Genomic DNA, 24,608 nt, shown 5'->3' with positions numbered 1-24,608 from the left:
ATACATATAAAAGGTAAATAGAATTGCGTTAACCTATTAGTAAGTGTTTTCTGAATTTGGTACTCGGGTGGTTTTGGATTATCAATTTATACATTCAAGCGTAATTATTTGTCCTTTCAAGCAATATAAATTACATAACATCTTTACTTGTTATTTATTCTCCATATATGTATCAGGTCTGTGTGAATCAGAAGCTAATTTTATTAATTATTCATTAGCGTAAAACAAAAAAGAAACAATACTTACACGTTGCACCATTCGCCCTACAAATAATGAAATCAATATGTATTAATGACTTGAGTTTGATAAAAGTTGTTACCATTATCGGATTAGGTAGATAAATAGGTCTAAATATTGATAAGTTTACATTATATGGGTATCTAGATAAGTTAAGGTCTTTACCTTATCGTAATCGTGACGTAGAAAATAAATGATCATTATATAGAAAGTCATAATTTATTTAAAAAAATTACAGTCCGTTTTAATAATAATATATCTAAAATTTCATTCATAACTTGTATAGTACAGTATTACACCTCAGCTTCTGAGCAAAAGTTGAAATCCCGTTATTGAGTTTCATTTGAGAAATGCGTTAGCATACACATGCCATTATTTTTGAATTGGGTGAAAAGAAATTCTACTTAAATATCCACCAACATACAATCCATAGTAACAAACTATATATTTTTATTTAACTTAAACAAATTGTTCTTTCACACATCATTGGCTATTTAAAAGAAAATCATAATGACTGGCTAAAATACTATTTCACCATGTATCGCATACAGACTACTCCAAAGAAATTTAGCATAAAAGATTTCTCATTCTGATTGTTAAATATTTTCATGTCAGCCCTAACCAATATATAAGTTCAAGGTCTGTCCAGAAGCTATAAGTCGAATTTATAACTCCTTAAGCGATAATAGCCAATAGAGCCATAACAGCGAGCATGGCAACAGAAGTCACAGCCCTAGTGGCATCATCTCTGATGGCGCCTAGGATGTTGTCGACATTGGTGGTGCCCCACGCCATATTGTTCCTTGCTGATGTAATGGCAGATAAAGCGGTGTTGTACTGTAGAGTCCCGACTTGGGTTGATTGCAGCCATTCTTCATACTGCAAAGAAAATTATAAGCAACAAAGTTCAATAATTATTGTTTATCCGGCTTTAAGAAGCGATACATTAGATTCTTATAGTAATGTTTAGATGCCAGAAGATCAAACCAGAAAACAGGACTCTTGCGTATTAAGGCTTCATCCACTTTTGTAGTGATTGTGCATAATTAGATTGTGGTTGTGACGATATGTGAGTTAGTTGTATACGTGAAACAATCATGACAATCTGGATGTACATAATAATACTCGTATACTGATGATTTTACCTCAACTAGTTCGGGTTCTTCGAGATAAGCAGCCAAATTGGAGAGGCAAGTGTGTACTGGGTTGGGTGGAGCATCCTCTACGTAACTGTGAATATAAAATATATTATTATACCTAGTCAATTACTTAAATTTTGTCTTGAGTATTTTTACACCATTCAGAACACTGAGAAAGAAAAATGGCAGTTTAAATACTTTAAATCTGCATCAAATTCTGAGTCCAAATATATATATGAAAATATAAATAGAAAGTGTAGAAGGATACCTTTAAGTTAAATACGAGCATTAACAGATTGTGATATCCTCTACGTGCAAGATCCATGCATGAGATGCAAGACAGAAGGTATAAGATCATTGATTCCTTCATAATAGGACAGAAAAAAGACGTCAATATACTAGCACTAGTAATTACTAGAATTCCATATCATATACGTGCAAGTAGGTGGAGTATTTAACCTAAACTTCGGCAGTATAATATAAGAACTATTCTCTATACGCTTATTCTCTCTTCTCAATTTAACATTTGTCTAACAGTAGGTAAGTGAGTAAATAACTATTATTAGTAATTACTAGTGAAAGACATTTGTGTTGACACTTACGCGATCCTCATAGCATCGATGTTATTCTTCACAAATTCTAGGACTACGGGTGCGTTCTCCTTGTTGCCTAAAAGAGCGTAGTTGAAGGAATTCGCCTTGTCGTGAGACCTCACTTCATCGGTCAACGTCAGCTCCAAGTATCTGTGGTCGATTTTTATTAGTAAATTATTTGGTTTTCTTCAAAATGTTTTTTGTTTGCTTTATAATTTCATAAAAAAACTGTGCATTCTGCGCTGTCAATTATGGATATAATTATTTTAACATAATTTACCCTCCCATACAACATGTCAAGGTCAGAAAGACAAAATGTATGAAATAAACAATTTTGTTTCGCGATTTCGGGGTTGGTCCCGTAGTAAAAGTTTCTCAGTATGTATACCTATATCTATATATTCACCCCGTAAATTATATCCAGGTGACTAAATAAACACCCTGTATAATATTATGCGGATACCGATTTCTGGATAACCCATGTACCGTCAAGAGGGTTGACTAAGGACAGATGGGGAAACTATAAACATTTATTTGCTATATTAGATTCGTCAGGTGACAAGCAAAACTCACTAATTACCACAACACAAGTTCTTAGCCATAGGTAATTAACCATATTTCTACTAAAATAAAGTTCATTTTTAGGGTTCCGTACCCAAAGGGTCAAACGGGACCCTATTACTGAGACTCCGCTGTCCGTACGTCCGTCACCAGGCTGTATCTCATGAACCGTGATAGTTAGCCAGTTGAAATTTCTACAGATTATGTATTTCTGTTGCCGCTATAACAACAAATACTAAAAACAGAATAAAATAAATATTTCTTTCCAATCTCGAGGGGTCAGTACTTGGATGGGTGACCGTTTTTATAGATAATGGTACGGAACCCGAGTATGCGAGTCCGACTCGCACTTGGCCGGTTTTTGTTTAATTATTTCTTAGTAATTAGTAAGTTTTGTTTGTCACCTGGCGTTATAATCTAGCTAATAGGAGAGGGAGGGGAGGACTCTATCTCTGAGCAGTCGTGTTGTCGTTCGCTCCACAGAAAAAAATAAGGAAAACGTGTAAAGAGTGCTAATAAAATCAAAACTATTACGAATATTTGTGAAGAGTGCTGTGAGAACTGTGTTATGTGAAAAAAAAAAGTTGAAAAAGTGTGTTAATTACTAAAAAACAGTGAAATAAAATAACAAACGGCTTTGGTCCGTTCAAATTTTACACACACATGGAAACATTTAGTAGTTTGTGACAAATGCATTATCCAATTAGCGTATAGAACATTAACTAAACCACTCCCACTAAACTTGAAATAATAGAACTCTAAATTCGTCCGTGACGTCACCCGCACGCATAGCCGAACGTAAACACAAGCAGGAAAGTATCAGTTGACCGCCGCTGTGGCGATAGTTCAAATCCTGCGCAACTGAAATTTACTTTTCGCTTATTATTTTTTGTTTTTATTTTTGGTTTTAATTTTTAAATTTGCTTTCACATAGCAATAGTGCAATAACGTCAGTGTAAACAACCAAAACAGAATGAATTGTCTAGGCTGCCATCTCAAAATTGATAGGGGAGAATTATTAACTTGCTCTCAGTGCAGGGATTGTTATCACTATACATGCTTTAATTTCACCTCAGCGTTCATGAGAGAGCATGGGAATGAATTAAGAAAAATATGGAAATGCCCAAAATGTGATAACGTTACGCGAAGGCGCCGCGATGATAACACACCTGCGTCTCCTTCTTTAAGACAACTGCAGCTTTTAGAGGACACAAACATGTCGTTGGACGAAAGTAACATCTCAAGTTTAGGAGACACAAACTTAGAGAGTTCGTCTACTTGTCCGCCTACAGATAGCGCCCTTAAACAAATCGTGAATAAAAATACCTTGCAAGAGTCTCAATATCTAACTACAAATCAAAATAACGAGATATCCACAACTATCCTGACCGAGCTGAGAAGCTTCCGAGCTCAAATCACAATGCAACTAGAGCAACAAGAGCAAAAGTTCACCTGCCTAGTTAATAAAATTGAAAATAATATATGCGAACTAAACAAAAAATATACGACCCTACAAACTGATGTCGACAGCATAAAAACCACCGCGGAGAAAACTAAAACTGAAACGGATGACATTCGGCAATTAACGACTTCCCATATTAATGACACTAACAAAAAAAATACAATTCTCGAAAATAGATTGGCAGATTTGAGAGAGCAAACTCGTCAGCTAGAAAACAGAATAAATATCTCAAATATTACGTCCCCCAATAGTGTAGACAAGACAAGCAACATTAAAAATGATGAGACACATAAAAAATTTGTCCTTTATGGGTTAGACGAGTACTACGGGGAGACCGAGTCATGTCTTTACCCTCGTATAAATCATATGTTTCACGACATATTAAATATTGAAATAAACGGCTTTATAGAATCCGTTCGACGAGTTGGAAAAAAAGGAAATCGTCGCCCACTGATTATCGAGCTTATTAGCAATAGGATGAAAAGATACGTTTTAGACAATGCTCATCATTTTAGGCCCTACGGCTACTCTGTATCGAACTTCCTTACTAAAGAAGGTATAGAAAAGAGGAATCAAATGAAAAATATTTTAATAGAAGCACGCAAGAAGGGAAACCACGCAATAATCCGAGATAATAGGCTCTACATAAATGGGAGAGAACAGAGACGGCCGCCCGTAGTAAATAATGCTACCTGCAGCAGTTCTTCGCCTACCATCGCCGCCACCCCTGCCTCCCAGGACCCTGACGTCAAAAGAACCGAGCCTAACCCTACAAACTTGAATAAAAGCACCGAAAGCATAAGTGACACCACTACTAGTAATTTTCGTCCCTAAACAACTCACCCACTTTACAACTCTCTTCCAGAATATGCAAAGCCTCAATAATAAAACTCACATATTAGAGAGCTTTCTAGGAAGTCACTCCTTTGATGCACTGTGCTTATCTGAAACCTGGATGACCGCATCGCAGTTAGAGTTGGTCCGTTTTTCGGGCTATGAACTGGCTACATATTTCAGCCGCAGTGAGCGCAACGGAGGCGGAACGTGTATTTTTATTAAGAACGGAATAGAGTATTTTGCCAGAGAAGATCTTAATAAAATTTCTACTGAGTGTATTTTTGAATTATGTTGTGTTGAACTGCCTAAACTAAATACTATACTTATTTGCGTATACAGACCTAACAGAGATATAGAAACCTTTTATAATTGTATAGAGAATATCTTGGAGAAAATTAAGCACAAGGAACATAGAAAAAATATCTTCATAGGAGGTGACTTCAACATTGATATGCAATTGAAATCTAAATGGTCTCGTCGTTTATCCGACATCATGCTAACACTCAATCTTGTTAATATAGTCCAAGAGCCCACCCGAATTACTCTAAACTCCTCCAGTTGCATAGACTTAGTTTTTACTAATTATAAATCACACGTGACTCTTATCACGGAGTACGGCCTGTCAGACCATAAAAGCGTTGTATGTAAACTTGTAAGTCTCGGTAATAAAATTGAATCTAATAACTATATTAGTGTATATAAAAGAATACATAACCTTCATAGCCAACTTGCATTTAAAAATGAACTGAAAAATATTAATTGGAATAGAGTATTAACCTACAACGATGTAAATGACAATTTCAATGTATTTCATGATATACTAAAACACTTATTAGACAAAAACATTCCTATAAAACGGATCATAGTTAAAAATAAACCTAAAAATTTGTGGCTTACAAAAGGTTTAAAAATATCGTGCTTACACAAAAGACTATTAAGAATTCATACTAGTCAATCGAATAGCCCCGCTCTTAAAACACACTATAAAACATACGCAAACGTATTAAAAAAACTCGTTACTAAGTCAAAGAGATTAAACATCATAAGTAAAATGCAAACATCTAAAAATAAAACGGCAACGATGTGGAACATTATTAAAAATATAAAAAACAATGTTAAGACGAAGAAAAATCTAAAAATCAAAATATCACCTCAAAATATTGTTACAGAAGACCCTGAAATTGTAGCAAACACTTTTAATAATTTTTTTACCTCTATCTTTAATGAAACTCAGGACGGTAACTCTACAAACACTCGGGGCCGCCCAGTACAATCCCCACTAAGTAACTCTTTGTACTTGTATCCGGTAACGGAGTATGAGGTATTTAAAATTATACGTGGACTTAAGAAAACACATAGTGCTGGGATAGATGAAATCCCGTCAACTTTACTAAGATTTTGTGCCACTGAGTTAGCATTCCCGCTGTGTATGCTAATTAATAAATCATTTAATGAAGGGTGCTTTCCACAGCGGCTAAAGCTATCAGTAATTAAACCGGTACACAAAAAAGGTAATGCTCTCGACGTTAACAACTATAGGCCAATAGCACTACTACCCACTCTATCAAAGATTTTTGAGAAATCGATGTGCACTAGAGTCTATAAATTCCTAGAAAAAAATGTTGTACTACATGACGATCAATATGGATTTAGGAAAAACCGATCTACCGCCCTTGCAGTAAGCAAGTACACGCAAGAAATCATGGACGCTATCAATAAAAAACGCATTGCAGTAGGGCTCCTACTAGACCTCACCAAGGCATATGATAAAGTTTCTCACAAAGTTTTACTGCAAAAACTATACGGATCAGGTATTAGGGGCATCGCTTTCGACTGGTTTAAGTCATACCTCAATAACCGCACACAGCTTGTGCAGGTCGAGTATCTCAATCCCTCTTCTGCTTGTCTGCAATCTGTCCGATCTGATATCAAGGCAGTAAGCGGATCTATCCCTCAGGGAAGCGTACTGGGATGCCTGCTTTTCTTGCTATATATAAACGACCTTCCGAAAGAGATTGACGTTAAATGTACCCTATTTGCAGACGATGTATCCCTCCTCTTTGAATTCAATGGCAATGACGATTTTAACACACCATTAGCCCAAACCTTAAATAAAATAAACCTTTGGATGAATGACCACAATCTTAGCATAAATCCTGATAAAACAAAATTAATCCAATTTTATCCTTACCAAAGAACGCCTTTACAACTAAAACTAATGCTAAACAAAAAACAAATAGAAGAAGTAAACAATTTTAAACTCTTAGGTGTTACTATCGATAGCAATTTGAATTGGAAAGAACATATTTTAGATATTAAAACAAAATTATCCCGATTCCAGTATGCATTATTCACACTTCGTAAAAATTCGAACTTTGCTGCAGCACTTTGTGCGTACCATGCTTATGCACATTCTTGGCTGCGATATGGTGTCGTGTTGTGGGGTAATAGTACCGATGCACACGACTTGTTTGTAATGCAGAAAAGGTGTATACGCATATTACTGAATAAACATAACAGAGAAAGTTGCGAGCCTTATTTCTCAAAGCATGGTATACTCACGTTACCATGCATTTACATTTACGAACTGACCATGTTTGTAAGGAAAAATATGCACCTATTTCAAAAGCAGCAAAATAAAAGATTAATAAATAAACTGCACCTACCTGCACCAAGGTTAGAATTATTCCGAAATAGCCCTCAATATGCTGCTGCAAAATACTATAACAAACTTCCAAATTACATTAGGTCAGAGGAGAACGACAAAACTTACGCAAAAATGTTGAAGACATTTCTTATCCATAAAAACTATTATACCGTTGAGGATTTCATAAATGATAATGACATGTAAATTAATCAGTGTTATTATGTTCCTATTCAAATACTTATTGATAAATTTAAATGTAAATACCTATGTATGTATTAGCACTTAAGTTAGTTTTAAGGATAAAATTGCCATACCCATTCTGGGTCCATGAGATACTTACTCTTTCGCATGTAAATACCATTTTGTGATTACCATGGTGCAATAAAGGAAGAATAAAGAATAAAGAATATTTGAAAAGTTTACCCTAAGACTGGAAAAAACCTGATTCAAAGTTTGTAAAAAGTACACAGTTGACAACTTCGGTCATATAAATGGTGTTTCCCCACCTGTCCCCAGTTATCCCATTTGATGGTAATCTACTAGATTGTGCTATTCGGGTTAAAGAATATTTTTATTTTCTCAAACAGAAATTTACATTTCACTTATATGAGAAACATTTTTCTATATAATTTGATAATATAATACGATAAACGAAAACAATAATAATATTATATTGGTCCCGGGTTCAAATCCTGGTAAGGGCATTTATTCGTGTGATGAGCATGGATATTTGTTCCTGAGTCATGGGTGTTTTCTATGTATTTAAGTATTTATAAATATTTATATATTATATATATCGTTGTCTAAGTACCCTCAACACAAGCATTATTGAGCTTACTGTGGGACTTGGTCAATTTGTGTAATAATGTCCTATGATATTTATTTATTTATTATAGATTTATTTCTAAGTACTAAAGCATGCATAATTACTAAAATTACATGGTTTGTAATATTGATACCATACATTAACAAACACCATCAACATAAACAAATACCTAGTTAGTAATTCTGGATTCTTGGCAGCACCCATAGCCCTCAGCATCTCGAGCTGGTCATGGGCAAGATTTGACGAGCGGAAGCGAGAGAGGATAAAGTTGAAGTCTTGTTCGTCTCCCTCTCGCACACCAACTACGTACACGTTACGACGGATTCCTCCATGCACCCTAAATTTACAAAATGTAAGGAGCTATTACACGTATTGGAAGATCGATCAACAACGTAAATCAATATAACAAAAAACTCTTATAGTATTTTATACAATCTTTATATAATAGAGAGCTTTTCAGTCGAGTACCGTGTTTAGTCACCGAAGCTTGCTGAGTTGTCTAAGTGAGGTACAAGATTGAAAAGCTTGATTATATCAGTATACGAGTGATAAAAAAAAAAAATACTATAAAACCTCAATAAGTAATTAAAATTGGTAAGTATATAAGTAGCCAAAAATACATAAACGCGCGATTTTTTTTATAGTTTACTAAAGCGTACCGAAAGACATTTTAAAGTTGAGTTGAAAGCCCATACTTCATGTATGTAACGAACGCAATTATAGTTTGTTATATGAAATCTTAATTAAGCATTACAGTCGACGACTAGAAAAAAATAGTTTAAGGGTTAGGGGAAACTCGTAACTATTTTCTAGCATATATTTTTTTTGCTTATATGATCATGGCGGTTACCAAAAAAAATCAGGAAAGGTCAAGATTCCCACATGAAACGTTGCTGTAGTGATGTAAGATACAATTCCCCGATATATCGGATCGGCAAAGGTGTCCACAAACATCTGAACAAAGCTTCTATTATCAAGTTGTTACCTTGGCTGCTCCGTTATATCTGGTGGCGACTGCACATGTAAGACTAGAATAAAACTCTTAATTCGTTAGACTCACCAAACATTATGGTCTTTCAGCCTAACAAAGCGTTCCCTTGACTCCGCCACACATCGTTCGTGGCCGAGCAAACAAGCAAAGTGCAGAGCGGCTTGGCGGTTCATAATGTCCGTGGGCGAGTCCGTGCTGAGGACGTTGTAGCCGACGTGCTCGATCAGGTGTGACATGGTTTCTAGTACAAACGCCTGTAAATTGAAAATAATGGCTTGGTAGACTCTTTTATTACTACTTAATACTACTAGTTTGGCGCAATGATTTAAAATGAGTCTTGGCCTCCAATACAAGAGCTATTTTACCCGGTCCTGCTCGGAGTCACGCCAGTTTTCACTGACACCGAACTCAGGAGATCTGCCTGCACTCTATCCGCCCACCGATACTTAGGATGACCTACAGGACGGCGTCCAGTCGGTCGACCCAAATATGCCCTCCTTACAGCACGATCTTCACCCATTCTTTCGAGGTACAACTATCTTGAAAAGCTACAATTTATATTATATATATTCCGTCTAAGCTACTGAATTTGACAGAACAAAGAGTGGGAGTGTCACTGTAAACGTCATAGTTTCATTGACATTTGACGGTTATGCTTACAGTTTTACACTTTATCTTCACAAATACCATGCAGATTTAGCTTGGTCTGACTCTAACACTGCACAGACTGCTATGATAGAATATCCCTTTACGACCGGTTCGATATAATTCTGCAAATTACTTTTAAAAAATCCTGCCCGCAAGTAAATTGTCTTTTCGAGCTCAGACCTATTCCGATCGAATCTGCAGACATTAGCGACACGTTTCAGTACTAAATACCGCAGGTCAGTAGGATCAGTCCGTCGCGAGACTGCTTTGAAGATGGTGGCATTTTTTGATGGGAGTAGTGGCACACGTAAGTTCTTAATTTTGTATAATTTTGGTATCAAACTTGTTATTTAATACTTAATTATTACAGTAAAAGAGTTATGTGTGTTTATTTATCACAAATTAGAGTAACAATAAGTTATTAAGGGGAAACTACATGCTCCTAAAAAAGAAGTGCACGAATTTGTGGGTTCGGCCGTAGCCCGTAAATCGATGGTCATAACTATTTGCAAGTTTTTGTCTATCCGGCTTCTGCGCAGAAAATCAAATCAAAAGAAATAGTCATATGTTTGATAGTTTTATAATACTTTTCGTTTTGTAATGTTAGATTTGTGTTTTTTTAAGCGTCCATTAAGAGGCAAAAATTTCCTTGAAATTTTGTGCAATAATGATACGAGTATATCACATATTGAGGAATTATACGATGACCTCGAAGAATTCCCTTATTCGCTTTTTGAATGAATTGAAAACGAAATCAAAGAATCAACGACGAATACGATGAGATGTACCTAAAGAGAGTCTGCTGATGGTGACAGACCCAGTGTCACTAGTTAGGAGGAAAGAACAAATATGTTTTCCTACTGTCTAACTGCTCGGGAACGATCAGCATTAAGGTTGTCAAGAGATGGGAGATAAAGATTCGGTCATACGTGTATGTTACAGCTTCAGAAAAAGTTATGAACTAATAAACCCATGGGAGGCGTTGATATACCTTTTTTTAAACAAGGAGATGGACACTGAAACTAAATTCTTTCTTTCTTTTTACATGTGAATGAATCAATATTCATTTTATGGATATTCGCTTGATTGTGATGCCATAGGCCGTCCTAGGTGCGAAATACTGGATTTACTCGATTTTCGCTTCAAAATCTTAGAAATGTTGGTTAAACCACCAAGAAAACGACGTAGTGAAGCATGTCTGAGGCGTCTGAGTGATGTTTCAGATGATGCTTCAATTTGACGATACCAAATCTCCAAGAGCCCGCCAATTTCAGACTGCTTCAGCAGGGCTATTACTCGTTGTATTAAATGCAACGTGTTCGTTACACGTCAAAATAATTTTTTCAAGCATTTCCTTTAGATGTAGTTGAATTGAGAGTACTTTACAATTGTTGATTATTGTTTTTAATCATTCTTTAATCGTTAAGATGTTGATTCTTAAAGAAAATTGTGATAATTATGCTAAATTGAATACTGATTACTTCATATGCTATGCATGTGCAGCATACACATGCATTGTTATGTAAAATGTTGCGTTTTAGTCATATTATTTTACAAAACTCAATGAATTTGCACGTTCGTGCATTTCCAGATAGTTCCTGAACGTCACTTTCGTGCACGCGATTTTTTTTATGATAAAGGACACTAGGATTTTTTTAAACATTTTATACGCGTATTTTATAACAATTAAAAACGGTTCACATGCATTTTTTATGAATCTTTGCAAAATATTTTTCCCGGCCGTAAAGGGATACGAAAGTGCCACCATTTATGTCAGTGAGTAAGTTGACAGTGGCATTTACACACTCGGTCAATTCAAAGTAGGTATCTGTAGTGTAAACTTATTTCATTTCATTTATTTATTTCAATCAGCACTAACGGCTAAACCTTACGTGCTAATTGGAATTATATTACTTAGTGTCTAACACGCATTCATCAGTATTAAAGATACAGTGATATGAGCTCCCTGCCGAGGTTTTCCCGAGCGTATACAAGATGGGGTTCTTCAAAAAAGGAGTGTACAGCTTTTTTAAGGGTCGGCAACGCGCATGTAACACCTCTGGAGTTGCAGGCGTCCATGGGATACGGTGACTGCTTACCATCAGGCGGGCCGTATGCTTGTTTGCCACCGACGTGGTATAAAAAAAATACAATAACAATACAATAATTTGAAAGACGAATTGCAATAAATTAAAAAAAAAATGAATTGAATTAATGAATTATACGTACACTAGTGAAATATAGACTTAGGAATAATAACAATGTTATATTTTCTCAAATAAAATAATTAAAATTAAATTAATCTCTACGGTAAACGGATCAGCTAGACGGATCCTACTTTCCTTTCATTATCTTAATTAGCATTTAACAACAATAATAAATTCTTTAGATAAACATAATTATTATACAGAGATAAGAAGTGTGTTCGATAATATTATAATTAAACTCCCGGCCTGCAATTGTAGAGAGGCTGCCCAAACAATCCAGCACATTATCGAGGAGTGTCCCATAACGCATTATGCCAATGGACCTCCTGAAGACCTGATCACCCTTAGCGACGAGGCCATCAAGTGGCTGACTGCCCTGAATCTACATCTATAGCTGTCTGTATTCTGTTTAAAAAAATATGCCATACGATTAAATAAAATAATTAAACTTAGAAATTAGCATCCTGAACAAGTGACTCAAGTATCTGACTCATAGAAAAAACATTTGACTCATATCCAACCATACAAAATATTGAACAACATTAAACTAAATCTTACAAAGACCAAAGATTTAAAATTCAGTTTAAGATATATTCATATTATTTATTTGTACTGATCATACATTGTCACAATTTACATTCATATATACTGTTAGGATTAATATTTGTATCTAGCTATAGTTGTAGCGTATAGCCTGTTTACGCAGTGTCCATTTGTTTCCATATCTATATGTACCTACCTACATACGTATGCATGTATAGCGCATCGCGCGGACCAATAAACGTTAGTTAGCAACCGACCGTGTGCGTGTATCATTCTCTGAGTCCTAACCTCAAACCTAACAGTGACGACGATGGTTAAAATTTCGGTGGGCGTGTTGAGCATATTTAACCATGAAACACACGACTGGATAATCTATAAAGATCGGTTGGAGCAGTGGTTCGTCGCAAATGACATTGCAGGAGAAACAGCGGAGGACAAATCAGCAAGCGCTAAACGGCGTGCCATACTACTCAGCAGCTTAGCCGAATGCACTTATAAGTTATTAAGAGACCTTGCTTTGCCAAAAGAACTCGGGAACTTAAATATGTGGATTTGCTGAGCGGAATAGCTTCTACAGCGCCGTGCAGTCCGCTAATGAAACCTTTTCGGATTGGGCGGCCAGAGTACGAGGTTTGGCACTACATTGTGGTTTCTCTGCATCAACGCTCGACGACACCCTTCGCGACCGATTTGTTTTAGGTATGGTTCAGGGACCAGAACGCGATAAGCTCTTCACTGAGGCGATGTCTAGCCTCACATTTTCCAGCGCTTTGCAAACGGCGGAAAATGTTCGAAGCGCTCGAAAAGGCGCACGTGCCGGCGCAACCGGGGCCTCGGGCTCCAGCGCTGCCGACAACGAGCTTGGCGTACACAAGATGGCGGCCAGCAGGGCGCCCGCCTCAGCAGGCGCGCGACCCACCGGTTCTACTGGCGCTTCCTGCACGATCTGCGGCTACCGTGGACATTCGGCATCAGATTGCAGATTTGCTAACTCAATTTGCGATAAGTGTGGTTCTAAAGGACATCTTAAGCGCGTGTGTCGTAAAAAGTTTCCAAACAAAAAAATTAATTTCGTCGAATGCTGTTTGGATAGTGGTGATGAAGAAGGTAAGCATTTTGTCTTTAATATACGCACTTATAATGGTGAACCTATGCGGGAACATGTTTTGGTTAACGAGATGCTTGTTAATTTCGAATTAGATACGGGTTCAGCTATCACAGCTTTGTCAGATAAATTTTACTATAAACATTTTGCATCCATACCATGGTCTAAACCACCCTCAATATTGAGAGGTTATGATGAGAAGGTTTTGGAGACTTTAGGTGTGATGAGGTTACCATTTCGATACAAAAATCAAACGAGTGACATAGACGTTTATGTTGTTAAGAATGGAGGCCCTCCCATATTAGGTCGAGACTTTATATCAACATTTAATTTACAGATGTGCGCAATTCCTAAAAATGACTTACATTGTATCGATAAAGTACGTATTGACACCGATTTAGCAAGTATGTTCAGTGGCCAATATCCGCATTTGTTCTCAGATAAATTGGGATGTTGTAAGGATGTAGTGGTACATCTTAACCTAAAACCGGAGAGCAAACCGGTTTATTTCAAAGCGCGACCGCTTCCCTTTGCTATTCGTGACAAAGTTGAAGCAGAATTGAACCGCCTTGTTCAATTAGGTATTTTACAGCCAGTTACTCATTCGGAATATGCCAGCCCTATTGTTCCAGTGTTAAAACAAAGTGGCAAGGTACGAATATGTGCAGACTTTTCGGTGTCAATTAATAAGCAACTGCTAGTAGATAAATATCCATTACCCCGCATAGAGGAGTTATTCTCAAAGCTGCACGGCGGGCAGCAATTCTCAAAGCTAGATCTTTCAAATGCATATAATCAGTTGCGGTTAAGTGAGGACTCCCAAAAGTACACTTGTATTAACACTCACAAGGGTTTGTTTACGTACTCGCGGCTTGTTTTTGGGTTATCTAGTGCTCCGGCCATATTTCAACGATCTTTAGAAACCATTCTTGCGGGCCTCGATGTATGCATATTTCTGGACGACATTCTGGTGACTGGTCGTAATAGGGCGGAACACTTGCAGCGGTTAAACGAAGTTTTTAAAAGGCTACAGGAGGCTGGATTGGTGTTACAAAGAGACAAGTGCTCGTTCTTCCAAGATTCCGTTTCTTATTTAGGTTACAACATTGACAAAAATGGCTTACATAAATCGCCGGAGAAGGTAAGAGCCATACTTGAGGCAAAAATTCCAGAAAATATATCCGAATTAAAGTCTTTTCTAGGTCTGGTAAACTATTACAGACATTTTGTAAAAAATGCATCATCTATTTTAAATCCTTTACATAAATTATTACAAAAAAACACGAAATGGTCTTGGACGAGCGAACATGACAATGCGGTATCTAGCATAAAACATCAACTGGCCTCAGACGTGACTCTGGCGCATTTTAATCCCAAAGCGAAATTATTTCTAACGGTAGATGCGTCACCTACAGGCTTGGGAGCGATTTTAAGCCTTATTAATGATAACGGGGTCGAGCAACCCATCTCATTTATGTCAAGGTCATTAACCAATGCTGAAAAGAAATATAGCCAAATCAGTAAAGAAGCTACAAGCATCGTATTCGGAATACGTAAATTCCATCATTATTTGTACGGCCGCGATGAGCCGTTTGTACTCAGGACCGATCATAAACCTCTACTCAGCATTTTTCGTCCGGATAAAGGAGTTCCGGAAGTGTCTGCTAACCGCCTTCAGCGGTACGCTTTGTTTTTATCAGCATACAATTATAAAATTGAATATGTTAGCAGTACGCGTAACACAGCTGATTTTCTTAGCCGTTCAGTGAGCGATACCAATGTTATTGACGCGACAGCGAGCGAGCGAGATGAAACAATTGACCGAGCCTCTTATCTCCATTTCATAATGGACGGCGATGTACCTATATCTATAGATAATGTTTACGAGGCGACGCGCGCTGATAGCATACTCTCACAGGTGACGGATTACGTAATGAACGGTTGGCCTAGTAAAGTAAGGGATCGTAATTTACAACCTTATTATATATGTAGATTAGAGTTATCTGTAGAGAGAGGTTGTGTGGTTAGAGGTTCTAGGTTAGTCATTCCCGGAACTCTTCAAAATAAAATTATTAATGAGCTACATAGGGGTCACTTAGGGATGAATAAAATGAAGGCTGAGGCTCGTTTGCGGTTTTGGTGGCCTAGCATGGCAGCGGACATCAAGCGGCGCGCGGCCAGCTGCGCGGAGTGTGTGCGCGTGCGACCTGCGCCTCCTCGCGCGCCGCTAGCTCCCTGGCCATTCCCACCGGAAGCCTTCCATCGCGTTCATATGGACATTTTGGGCCCTACGCATGGGAAGTACTTCCTAATAATTGTAGATGCACATTCAAAGTGGGTGGAGTGTTTCGATGTATCCAGTTCATATAGTAGTCGCGTAATTATAGAGAAACTTTGCGAAACAATATCTAGATTTGGCATTTTCCGCAAAGTTTGCACGGATAACGGAACTTCGTTTGTATCTACGGAATTTGAGCACTTCTGTAAAATAAATGGTATAGAACACATCACTACCCCCACTTACAGCCCTGCAAGCAATGGTCAAGCCGAGATATATGTTAAACAAATTAAACTGGCAATAAACAAAATAATATCATCTGGAACGTCATTACGTAATATTAATGTAAAAATACAGGAATACCTATTTATGTATAGGAATTCTAAACATACTTCAACTAACATGTCTCCCGCAGAGGTTCTATTTGGGCGTAAGTTGCGGTGTCGCTTAGACTGGTTACATCTTACGCAATCATCCTCATCACCACTATCTGACTCAGCAATCGCTGATAATGTGTCGCGCCGCCAGGACTTGCAGACTAAATATTACGATGGTAAAAGGAATGTACAATTTTGTAACGGAGAAACCGTGTTAGTTAAAGTTTATAAAAACCAAAAATCGTACTGGACGATGGGAATAATAATCAAACAAATAGGTAAAACTATATACATTGTAAAATTAGAAAATAACAAAACATTGAAAAAACATGTAGACCAACTACAAAAGTATAGAGGGGAGGAGATAAGTGAAGAACAGTCACTGGCAGATCCAACGCCCCCTTCCGGCCCTTCGACTGAAAGTCAAGGAAACGAATCTGACATCCTACAAGCCCTTTTCTGGCCACCGCCATGTCCCCAGCAGGTAGCTCCAGTACCCGAATCGGCGCCTTCGCGAGAACGTCAGGAGGCGCAATCAGGCACAGCGCAGTTGGGACCCTCGCCACCTCTTGATTCACTTACTACTGACAGTGATACTGACATCTGCCGTGCCACATCAGTGACTGACGAGCCAGCCATGTTGCCCTCGCAGACATCACCGCCGAGCCATAGCGTGGAGAATGGGTCGGCTCCGGAGGAAGATGTTCAGAACGATAACATCGGCCTAAGTCCGGAAGTGTCGCATGTGAATACGAGGCCACGGAAGCCCTTTAATTTTGGTGATTATTTTTGAATTTAGTGTAAGGGAGTGTTAGGATTAATATTTGTATCTAGCTATAGTTGTAGCGTATAGCCTGTTTACGCAGTGTCCATTTGTTTCCATATCTATATGTACCTACCTACATACGTATGCATGTATAGCGCATCGCGCGGACCAATAAACGTTAGTTAGCAACCGACCGTGTGCGTGTATCATTCTCTGAGTCCTAACCTCAAACCTAACAATACAATAGGTACTTATGTCAGAAATACATAAAATTAAAATCATTGTAAACATCGAGAAATAATAATTAAATTAACAATAAAATAACACTTCGTCCCGTTCCAATACGTACTACTCGTATATACTTGATATATAAATATAACAAACCGAATTTAATGATAGGATGTCAATCTTTATCAAAAGCAAATATATACTTTAGGTCAGGTAAATATACACTTTAGGTCAGGTAAATATACACTTTAGGTCAGGTAAATAGACACTTTAGGTCAGGTAAATAGACACTTTAGGTCAGGTAAATATACACTTTAGGTCAGGTTAATACCAATTTTTAGGATTTCCAAGTGGAGATTTTTTTTTATACTACGTCGGTGGCAAACAAGCATACGGCCCGCCTGATGGTAAGCAGCCTCCGTAGCCTATGTACGCCTGCAACTCCAGAGGAGTTACATGCGCGTTGCCGACCCTAAACCCGCCCCCCCCCCCTCATTGAGCTCTGGACAAGAAGAAAGAGGAAAAGTACCTCCACCTTACAGAAAACCGCAGCCAAATATACTAGACCCTACAGATAGTGTTGTGTTCCTGCCGGTGAGTAAGGTTGCTAGAGCTCAACGAGGGTGCGGGGTGTTAGGGTCGGCAATGCGCACGTGACATCTCTAGAATTGCAAGCGTCCAAATGCTTGTTTGCCACCGACGTAGTATAAAAAAAGTGTGACGATGTACGAAATAAATTGCCGCTCAAAAAAAAAACATTGCTTTGGTGATTAAAAGTAAATTAAAAATTGTTTCAGAATCGTTTTACAGCACTTAAACTTAGACCTAGTACTTATAACTTTTTAGTTACTTAATATGAAAAATACACGCAGTATAATGCATTTAAATATTGGGTCATTATTACCTATGAAATTGGCGTTTTTGTTCATGTCATAGTTTGTTTATTTTAATAGGAACTTCGAAGTATTTTTTTATTTCATTAGTGCGCTACATAACAACGATTTTACATACAATTATTTGCTACTTTTATTGTTTTATGTATTCAGAATACCGCCCTGAAAACAGCTCTTTTCATATGCTGCCGGCTCGAGTATTTTAATGACTTATATTTTTCTGACGGGACAGAGTTAAAAAAAAAAAGATAGAAAAAGTGCCTTAAAAATGTCTCAGATAACTGGCAAAAATTTGTTTGGTTTGAAAATGCCATCACAAAACAATCCGCAAAATTCATTGTATAATAAATCGAATTTCGTTAAAGTTCTCCATACAAAACGCCAATTTCATAGGTAATGACCTAATATCATAGGCCAATTTCATAGGTAATGGACCCGGGTATGTCCTTAAACTACGTCCAAAAGAGAGGTATGGGCAATGTGAATGTCATCTCGCCTTGTGTGGTAGGGCACAGCACAGCAGATGTCATTCCAGATCTAGAGCAGAGCCCAACTGGGGAAGTACCTCCACCTTACAGAAAACCGCAGCCAAATAACACTTGACCCTACTCATAGTGTTGTGTTCCTGCCGGTGAGTAAGGTTGCCAGAGCTCAACGAGGGGGGTGGGGTTAGGGTCGACAACGCGCATGTAACTCCTCTGGGGTTGCAGGTGTACATAGGCTACGGAGACTGCTTACCATCAGGCAGGCCGTATGCTTGTTTGCCACCGACGTAGTATAAAAAAAATAAAATATTTCAGTTATTTATGATGGAATACACTTTAGTAAAGTAATTTTTTTAAGGTACTTACATCAAATTCCGCTTGGCTCTCGGGCAAATGCCTTAGCCTGTTCCTGAGCCAGGTAAATCCGGTAATGGCGGAATCCCAAACATGCATGTTGTGCTCGTTGCGAAGGAACCTCAAAATGTTGAAACCGAAACTGTAGCTCATTCTTGTGGACCTCATCAGAGCAAACACGTCATCGACCACCTGGATGCCGAAATGGATAGAACAAAAATTGTTATTAAATAAATAAATTATAAATATTATAGGACATTTTTACACAAATTGACTAAGTCCCACAGTAAGCTCAATAAGGCTTGTGTTGAGGGTACTTAGACAACGATATATATAATATATAAATATTTATAAATACTTAAATACATAGAAAACAACCATGACTCAGGAACAAATATCCATGCTCATCACACGAATAAATGCCCTTACCAGGATTTGAACCCGGGACCATCAGCTTCGTAGGCAGGGTCACTACCCGCTAGGCCAAACCAGTCGTCAAATTGAAAATTGATATAAAAAAATATACTTATTATCTTATTATACCAAAAACATCTTCATTTAAAATATTGCCAAGACGAGACCATAAAGTTCGTATTATCAAAAAGTTGTCAGATGTCATGCAGGGCCAAGCTTTTAAGTTTTCACATTCTAATTCTACATGTTTTAACTTCACCAACTCTACAACTTAGTCAAAATGTGTGTAACCATGTACGGTCACGTCTGAAAATATCGATATGAAAAAAGTGCCAAAAATTATGTATACACGACTGTCCATATATTAAGGTAATGTATACATATTTTTGGCACATTTTTCGTATCGATATTTTTAGACGTAACTGTACCATGTGACGGTAACAACATTTGTTATTGAATTTGACATAGGAAATTATATTATTGACAATGAAAAATTATAGAACTAAATCGTTTATTACTAACTTGGGCTCGGTTCAAGTAATGAATGCTTTCAGGTTCATTTAATAATGCTTCGGCGATCAAACTCCATGATTTCTCATCGTAGTCTACTCTGTAGTGTCCTAAAATATTAAAACATTAAAAATTAACTTTAGTTAAATACTTCAGTACTTCTTCTAACTTCAAAGCGAAGAAAGGTTCTCAGTTCATCGTCATATTTTTTTTTATTTGATTCGTCTATCTATTTTTGACATTATGTCATGCGTTTTTTCTCTAAAAATTGTATTTGGAAACGAGGAAATTAATTTTAGCTAGCAACATTATAGCTGATTAGTCATCTTGTCAATTGTGAAAAACTTGTAGGTACCCACCATGTTGTAGATTATTGAAAATAACCCATTCTTCTCCAACTGCCTTAGTCAATTCCAAAGTCGCGTCTGACATCATTTGAATGGGTTTAAGACTTTCAAATCTTGGATTATTCTTGGTGGAGTAGGTTATAGGAATCGGATAAATTTGACCAGTAGGCGTTGCGGTTGCACTCAGGAAAAATCGCTCCTTAAAAGTGGTTATACATGGTTTATATAAAATTGTTCAAACATACATTTTGTATTATAAACATACATTTTAACCCCTTACTGCATGTCATAAATAAATGTTTATTTTAATTTGAATAGCTGTATGGCTACGTATGCGGTAAAGGGTTAAGTCAAAAAGCTATAAACGTCTTACTTGTTTCAAAGAAATAGCTCCAGTTTCGTGATCAATCTCAACCAACAGAATAGGAGTACCAGGTTCATTGACCCAGATGCGGTAGAACTCTTCAAAGTTAAAATCTTGATATTCACTCAATGTACCATCCTCTTGGATAGCTTCTTCAAAAGCTCTGTATAAGTCGTACTGGTCGGTTGCTTCAAACGAACTAAAAAACATTCAATAAGGAGATTTTAATGCATGCAACACTTTTACCATATTTGTCGTTAGCATTAATGTCGTTTAGATTAAACTTGTTCTTTAAACAAAAATAAACGGCACATAAACCATTAGTAATTTCTTAAGCGACTAACTTGCTGCTCAAGAAGATTCGACAAGCCTTCCTAAAGGTCTCAGGAGTGATCATATCATGGATCATTCGGAGAAAAGCTGCGCCTTTGGAGTAACTGACGGTTCCAAAGTGACCAGTAACTTGTGCGGGCGTGTTGACCTCGTGGTTAAGGGCGACAGTGGATCCGGAATCGAAAGACAGGGAGTTTTGGAGATAGCGAGAATTAAAGTGATCCTCGTATTCATATTCTGGGAACATCTAAAAAGAAGATATTTTTGAACATAAAAAAGATTACGTCGCTCACTAAAGCTAATACATGTGCCAAATGGATGTCGCAAAATGATGAGATGCCTAGACAGAAATGGCAAGATGGCTTACACACCTCCCTTAGCAGTTGGCCACAAAAAGCACAATATCAGAAGTTTCCATTGATAAATTATGAGTAATTGCTGCTGTAATCATTGGGACACAAAAAGGGTACGATTCAATCGATCACCAAACAAACGTACTTTTCAGGTTTCAGTTTAGTGTTTAGCTTTAATGCTCCCGAGGTCTACAGCTCTCAGAGCCACTAGTTTAAACGGTTTATTTTGAAAAATCGGACAAATAATATCAATCACCAATTACATTATCTTTGGTGATCGATATTATAATTGTAGAATAGAGGAAAAGTAATTTTCACAAATAATACTTATATACTTAGCATGCTCCCCACCAAATAAATGAAATGTGCAAATCGAGTACAAGATTGAAAAGTTCTGATGCTCATTGTGAACTTACCTGGTTTGTAGCAATATAACCAAAATAGCTGGCGAAGCCCTCATTGATCCAAGTGTTGCTCCACCAAAAGCAGGTGATCAGGTTTCCGAACCACTTGTGAGCCAGCTCATGAGAGACCAGAGTACCTGCGTAGTGCTCGTTACTCATGATTGATTCACTGGAGTTCAAGGTCAGGTATAGCTCTCTGCAAAATTATAATTGTTGAATCAATTGCCAAATCTAAAATAATGTGTTCGAAATCATCCTTGTTGGCAACATTATAATAAATTTAATTTATTTTGTTTTATGTATTTTTCTTATAAATTTTTGGTTGGTTTTCATTTAATTCGCGTTTAATAAACTTCTTTTTTAAAATATTTTAACATACTATAGCATCGTCTTTTTAGCATCGTTTTTTCCATGCCAAAATGTAAGTAAAATAGAAACCAAAATTATATCCGAAGCCTAACTTAAATGTAATTCTAAGCCTCAAGGATTATTTTCGAAATTTCAATGGATCATTATGATTTAATTTTCTCAATAAAAATTCACTAAATATTCACCTGTAGCTAACCATTCCCCAATTTTCAGTACCAGCAGAAGCCCAATCAGGAGACGAAATATGATCGTTAAGCAAATTGGGATGCATAGTCTCGTACGGGATTTCAAAGTAGTTATTAAAGAATGTGGTCATCTTAACAGCCAGATCCAAGGCATGGTCACCAAGGCCGACGGTGTTAGATCTGCTGATAATTCTGATAGAGGGAGTGAAGGAGGTATCCTCGGCGATGACTGTGAAAGTCTCACTGACGAGGAAAGTCACGAGGTACGATGACATTTTAGGGGTCTCTAAGAAATTTGTACGTATGCGGTTATTGGAAAGGCTGAAATGAAAAATTATGTGATTTTAGTATTTTGAACTACAAACAAACACAGAATACTTTCAAAGTTGTTGATACAATTAAGAATTAAATAAATGCTTACGATTCAGTGTTTCCGATTCTAGTATTAGAGAAAACAGAATTATAATTAGCTGGACTGGATAGATGAACTTTAAAAGTAGCCTTAAAAAGAGGCTCGTCCCAGCAGGGAAAGGCTTGCCGTGCATTGTATGGTTGAAAGTGAGTGGTGGCATAGATTCTGAAACAATTTCACCAACAATTTCATTTTCACATTATTTTTGCGCATTCTCTCCCGACTAGATAAAATTACAATTGTAAGAAACTTCTGCTCCTGTCATTAGATCAACTTGGCGACGGTCTAAACTAGGTGGTGGTAAATTAGTTGTATTGCAAAAATATTATAAGTATTATAACCTACTATACCAACCTTTCAACGCCGTCGTCATCGGTATAGTATCCTCTCCAGATACCTCTTTTCATCGGCCCTACATTCATAGTGTTAGAATACTCAATATAGAGAGTATATCTGCTTCCATTGACCAGTGTTTCACCTAAATTAATTATGAGGAAGTGGTATTGTGGTTGAATGGTAAAGGGTTCAGATAGGTTTAATGCAACTGGAGCACCGTTTGAATTTAAAACACTGATTGCGTTTATTTGGTCAACGTTAGCATGTAATACAATATTAGAAACATTATCTTCAATAGCCTGCAAAATAAAATAAAATGTATAAATGGGTCAAACACATTTTAGAAAAAAAAATTGTCTCTTCTATGGAAAATACAATAAAAGCTAACGATTCGCATACATGTATGTATATATTTATGTAGGTACGTTTTTCTTATTTAAGTTTAAAGTACTGACGAATTTTATCCCGCCTGTAAGGGTGTAGCGTAAACAATAGCTTTAAATTCTTTTAACTTTACGATGTCTACAGGAAATATGTTAAGGAATTAAGCATACCATAAAGGACACCTTTGGACTAATTTTGATTTACATATATTAGGAGAGTTCATCGGTAACTTAATAAAGCAGCAGACTTAAATTAGGACTGAAATAAATATGTTATTACTTATATTCACAAGCCATATTTAAAAACAAGCAAAAACACTTACCTGAATAACTATACTTTCTTTGCCGTCAAAACTGAATGGTCTATCCGTGCGTTCAGCAAAATACAGATCTATGAATATTTCATACTCCAATGGAATAACGCTTTCAGGTAACCGATATACTTGTTCATCATTTCTGTTTACGTCTGATGTGAGATCTACAGAGCCAAGTTCCCTTTGCAAAGACACAGGGCTATCACTCTTGACTAGCGCAATTAGCGCCAAAACCAAGGTGATGTAAGAAAAGGACATTTCTGTAAAAGTTTATTTTAAATTAAAATAAATTGCTTGGTAAAAAAAACCACGACTCTTGTTTGCTAACGAATAAAAAACCTTTCGAATCTAAACTTACTTGATAACAAAAATGTCCCTCGCGGGTAATCGACACAGATGAAATGGCAATTAAGGTTATAATTTGATTATTGTTATAAAACTTTACGATAACACCGATATCTCATATCCGATAGGTATCTCATAGGTAAGCGTGCTCCACCGTAGACCGCATCATCACTTACCATCAGGTGAGATCGTGGTCAAACGCTTGCCTATCGTTATAAAAAAAAAAAAAGATATCAGATAAAATAAATCGTTTATCATAAGTCATATTTATCATAAATTATTGCTTATAACTAAAGTTAAGTATGTATGTAATTAAATTCTGATAAAAAATTTAATCATATACTGCATTGAATTTTATCATC

General features: G+C 36.9%; 1 protein-coding gene across 2 annotated transcripts; it reads right to left on the bottom strand.

Moving 5' to 3' along the window:
* Nucleotides 1-282: 282 nt before the first annotated feature.
* LOC133520376 (membrane alanyl aminopeptidase-like) lies at nt 283-24,470 on the bottom strand. 2 transcript variants are annotated; one of them, XM_061854758.1, is made up of 16 exons: nt 24,260-24,470; nt 23,911-24,161; nt 23,223-23,503; nt 22,878-23,033; nt 22,457-22,777; nt 21,915-22,098; nt 21,157-21,392; nt 20,822-21,011; nt 20,461-20,647; nt 20,114-20,211; nt 19,190-19,369; nt 9,363-9,547; nt 8,472-8,639; nt 1,979-2,119; nt 1,383-1,467; nt 283-1,116 (listed from the first exon to the last, which is right to left on the bottom strand). In XM_061854758.1, exons 2-16 carry the CDS (start codon nt 24,157-24,159, stop codon nt 913-915), a joined length of 2,865 nt encoding a protein of 954 aa, XP_061710742.1. In that variant the 5' UTR covers nt 24,160-24,161; nt 24,260-24,470; the 3' UTR covers nt 283-912. The 2 variants fall into 2 exon arrangements, with proteins under 2 accessions (XP_061710742.1, XP_061710741.1); XM_061854757.1 differs by having other exon boundaries at nt 23,911-24,470.
* Between the last annotated feature and the right edge of the window lie 138 nt (nt 24,471-24,608).

This window comes from Cydia pomonella, chromosome 8 (assembly GCF_033807575.1).
Source record: "Cydia pomonella isolate Wapato2018A chromosome 8, ilCydPomo1, whole genome shotgun sequence".
Classification (NCBI taxonomy): Eukaryota; Metazoa; Arthropoda; class Insecta; order Lepidoptera; family Tortricidae; genus Cydia; species Cydia pomonella.
The sequence above is the reverse complement of the archived record's forward strand: the minus strand, read 5'-3'. Positions and strand labels throughout refer to the sequence as shown.

Coding starts and splice junctions, on each gene's coding strand:
- LOC133520376 (XM_061854757.1), bottom strand. CDS start 24,159: ATGTCCTTTTCTTACATCACCTTGGTTTTGGCGCTAATTGCGCTAGTC. Junction 23,504..23,910: donor AAGAAAGTATAGTTATTCAG/GTAAGTGTTTTT, acceptor TTTATTTTGCAG/GCTATTGAAGATAATGTTTC. Junction 1,468..1,978: donor ATCGATGCTATGAGGATCGC/GTAAGTGTCAAC, acceptor TTATATTCACAG/TTACGTAGAGGATGCTCCAC.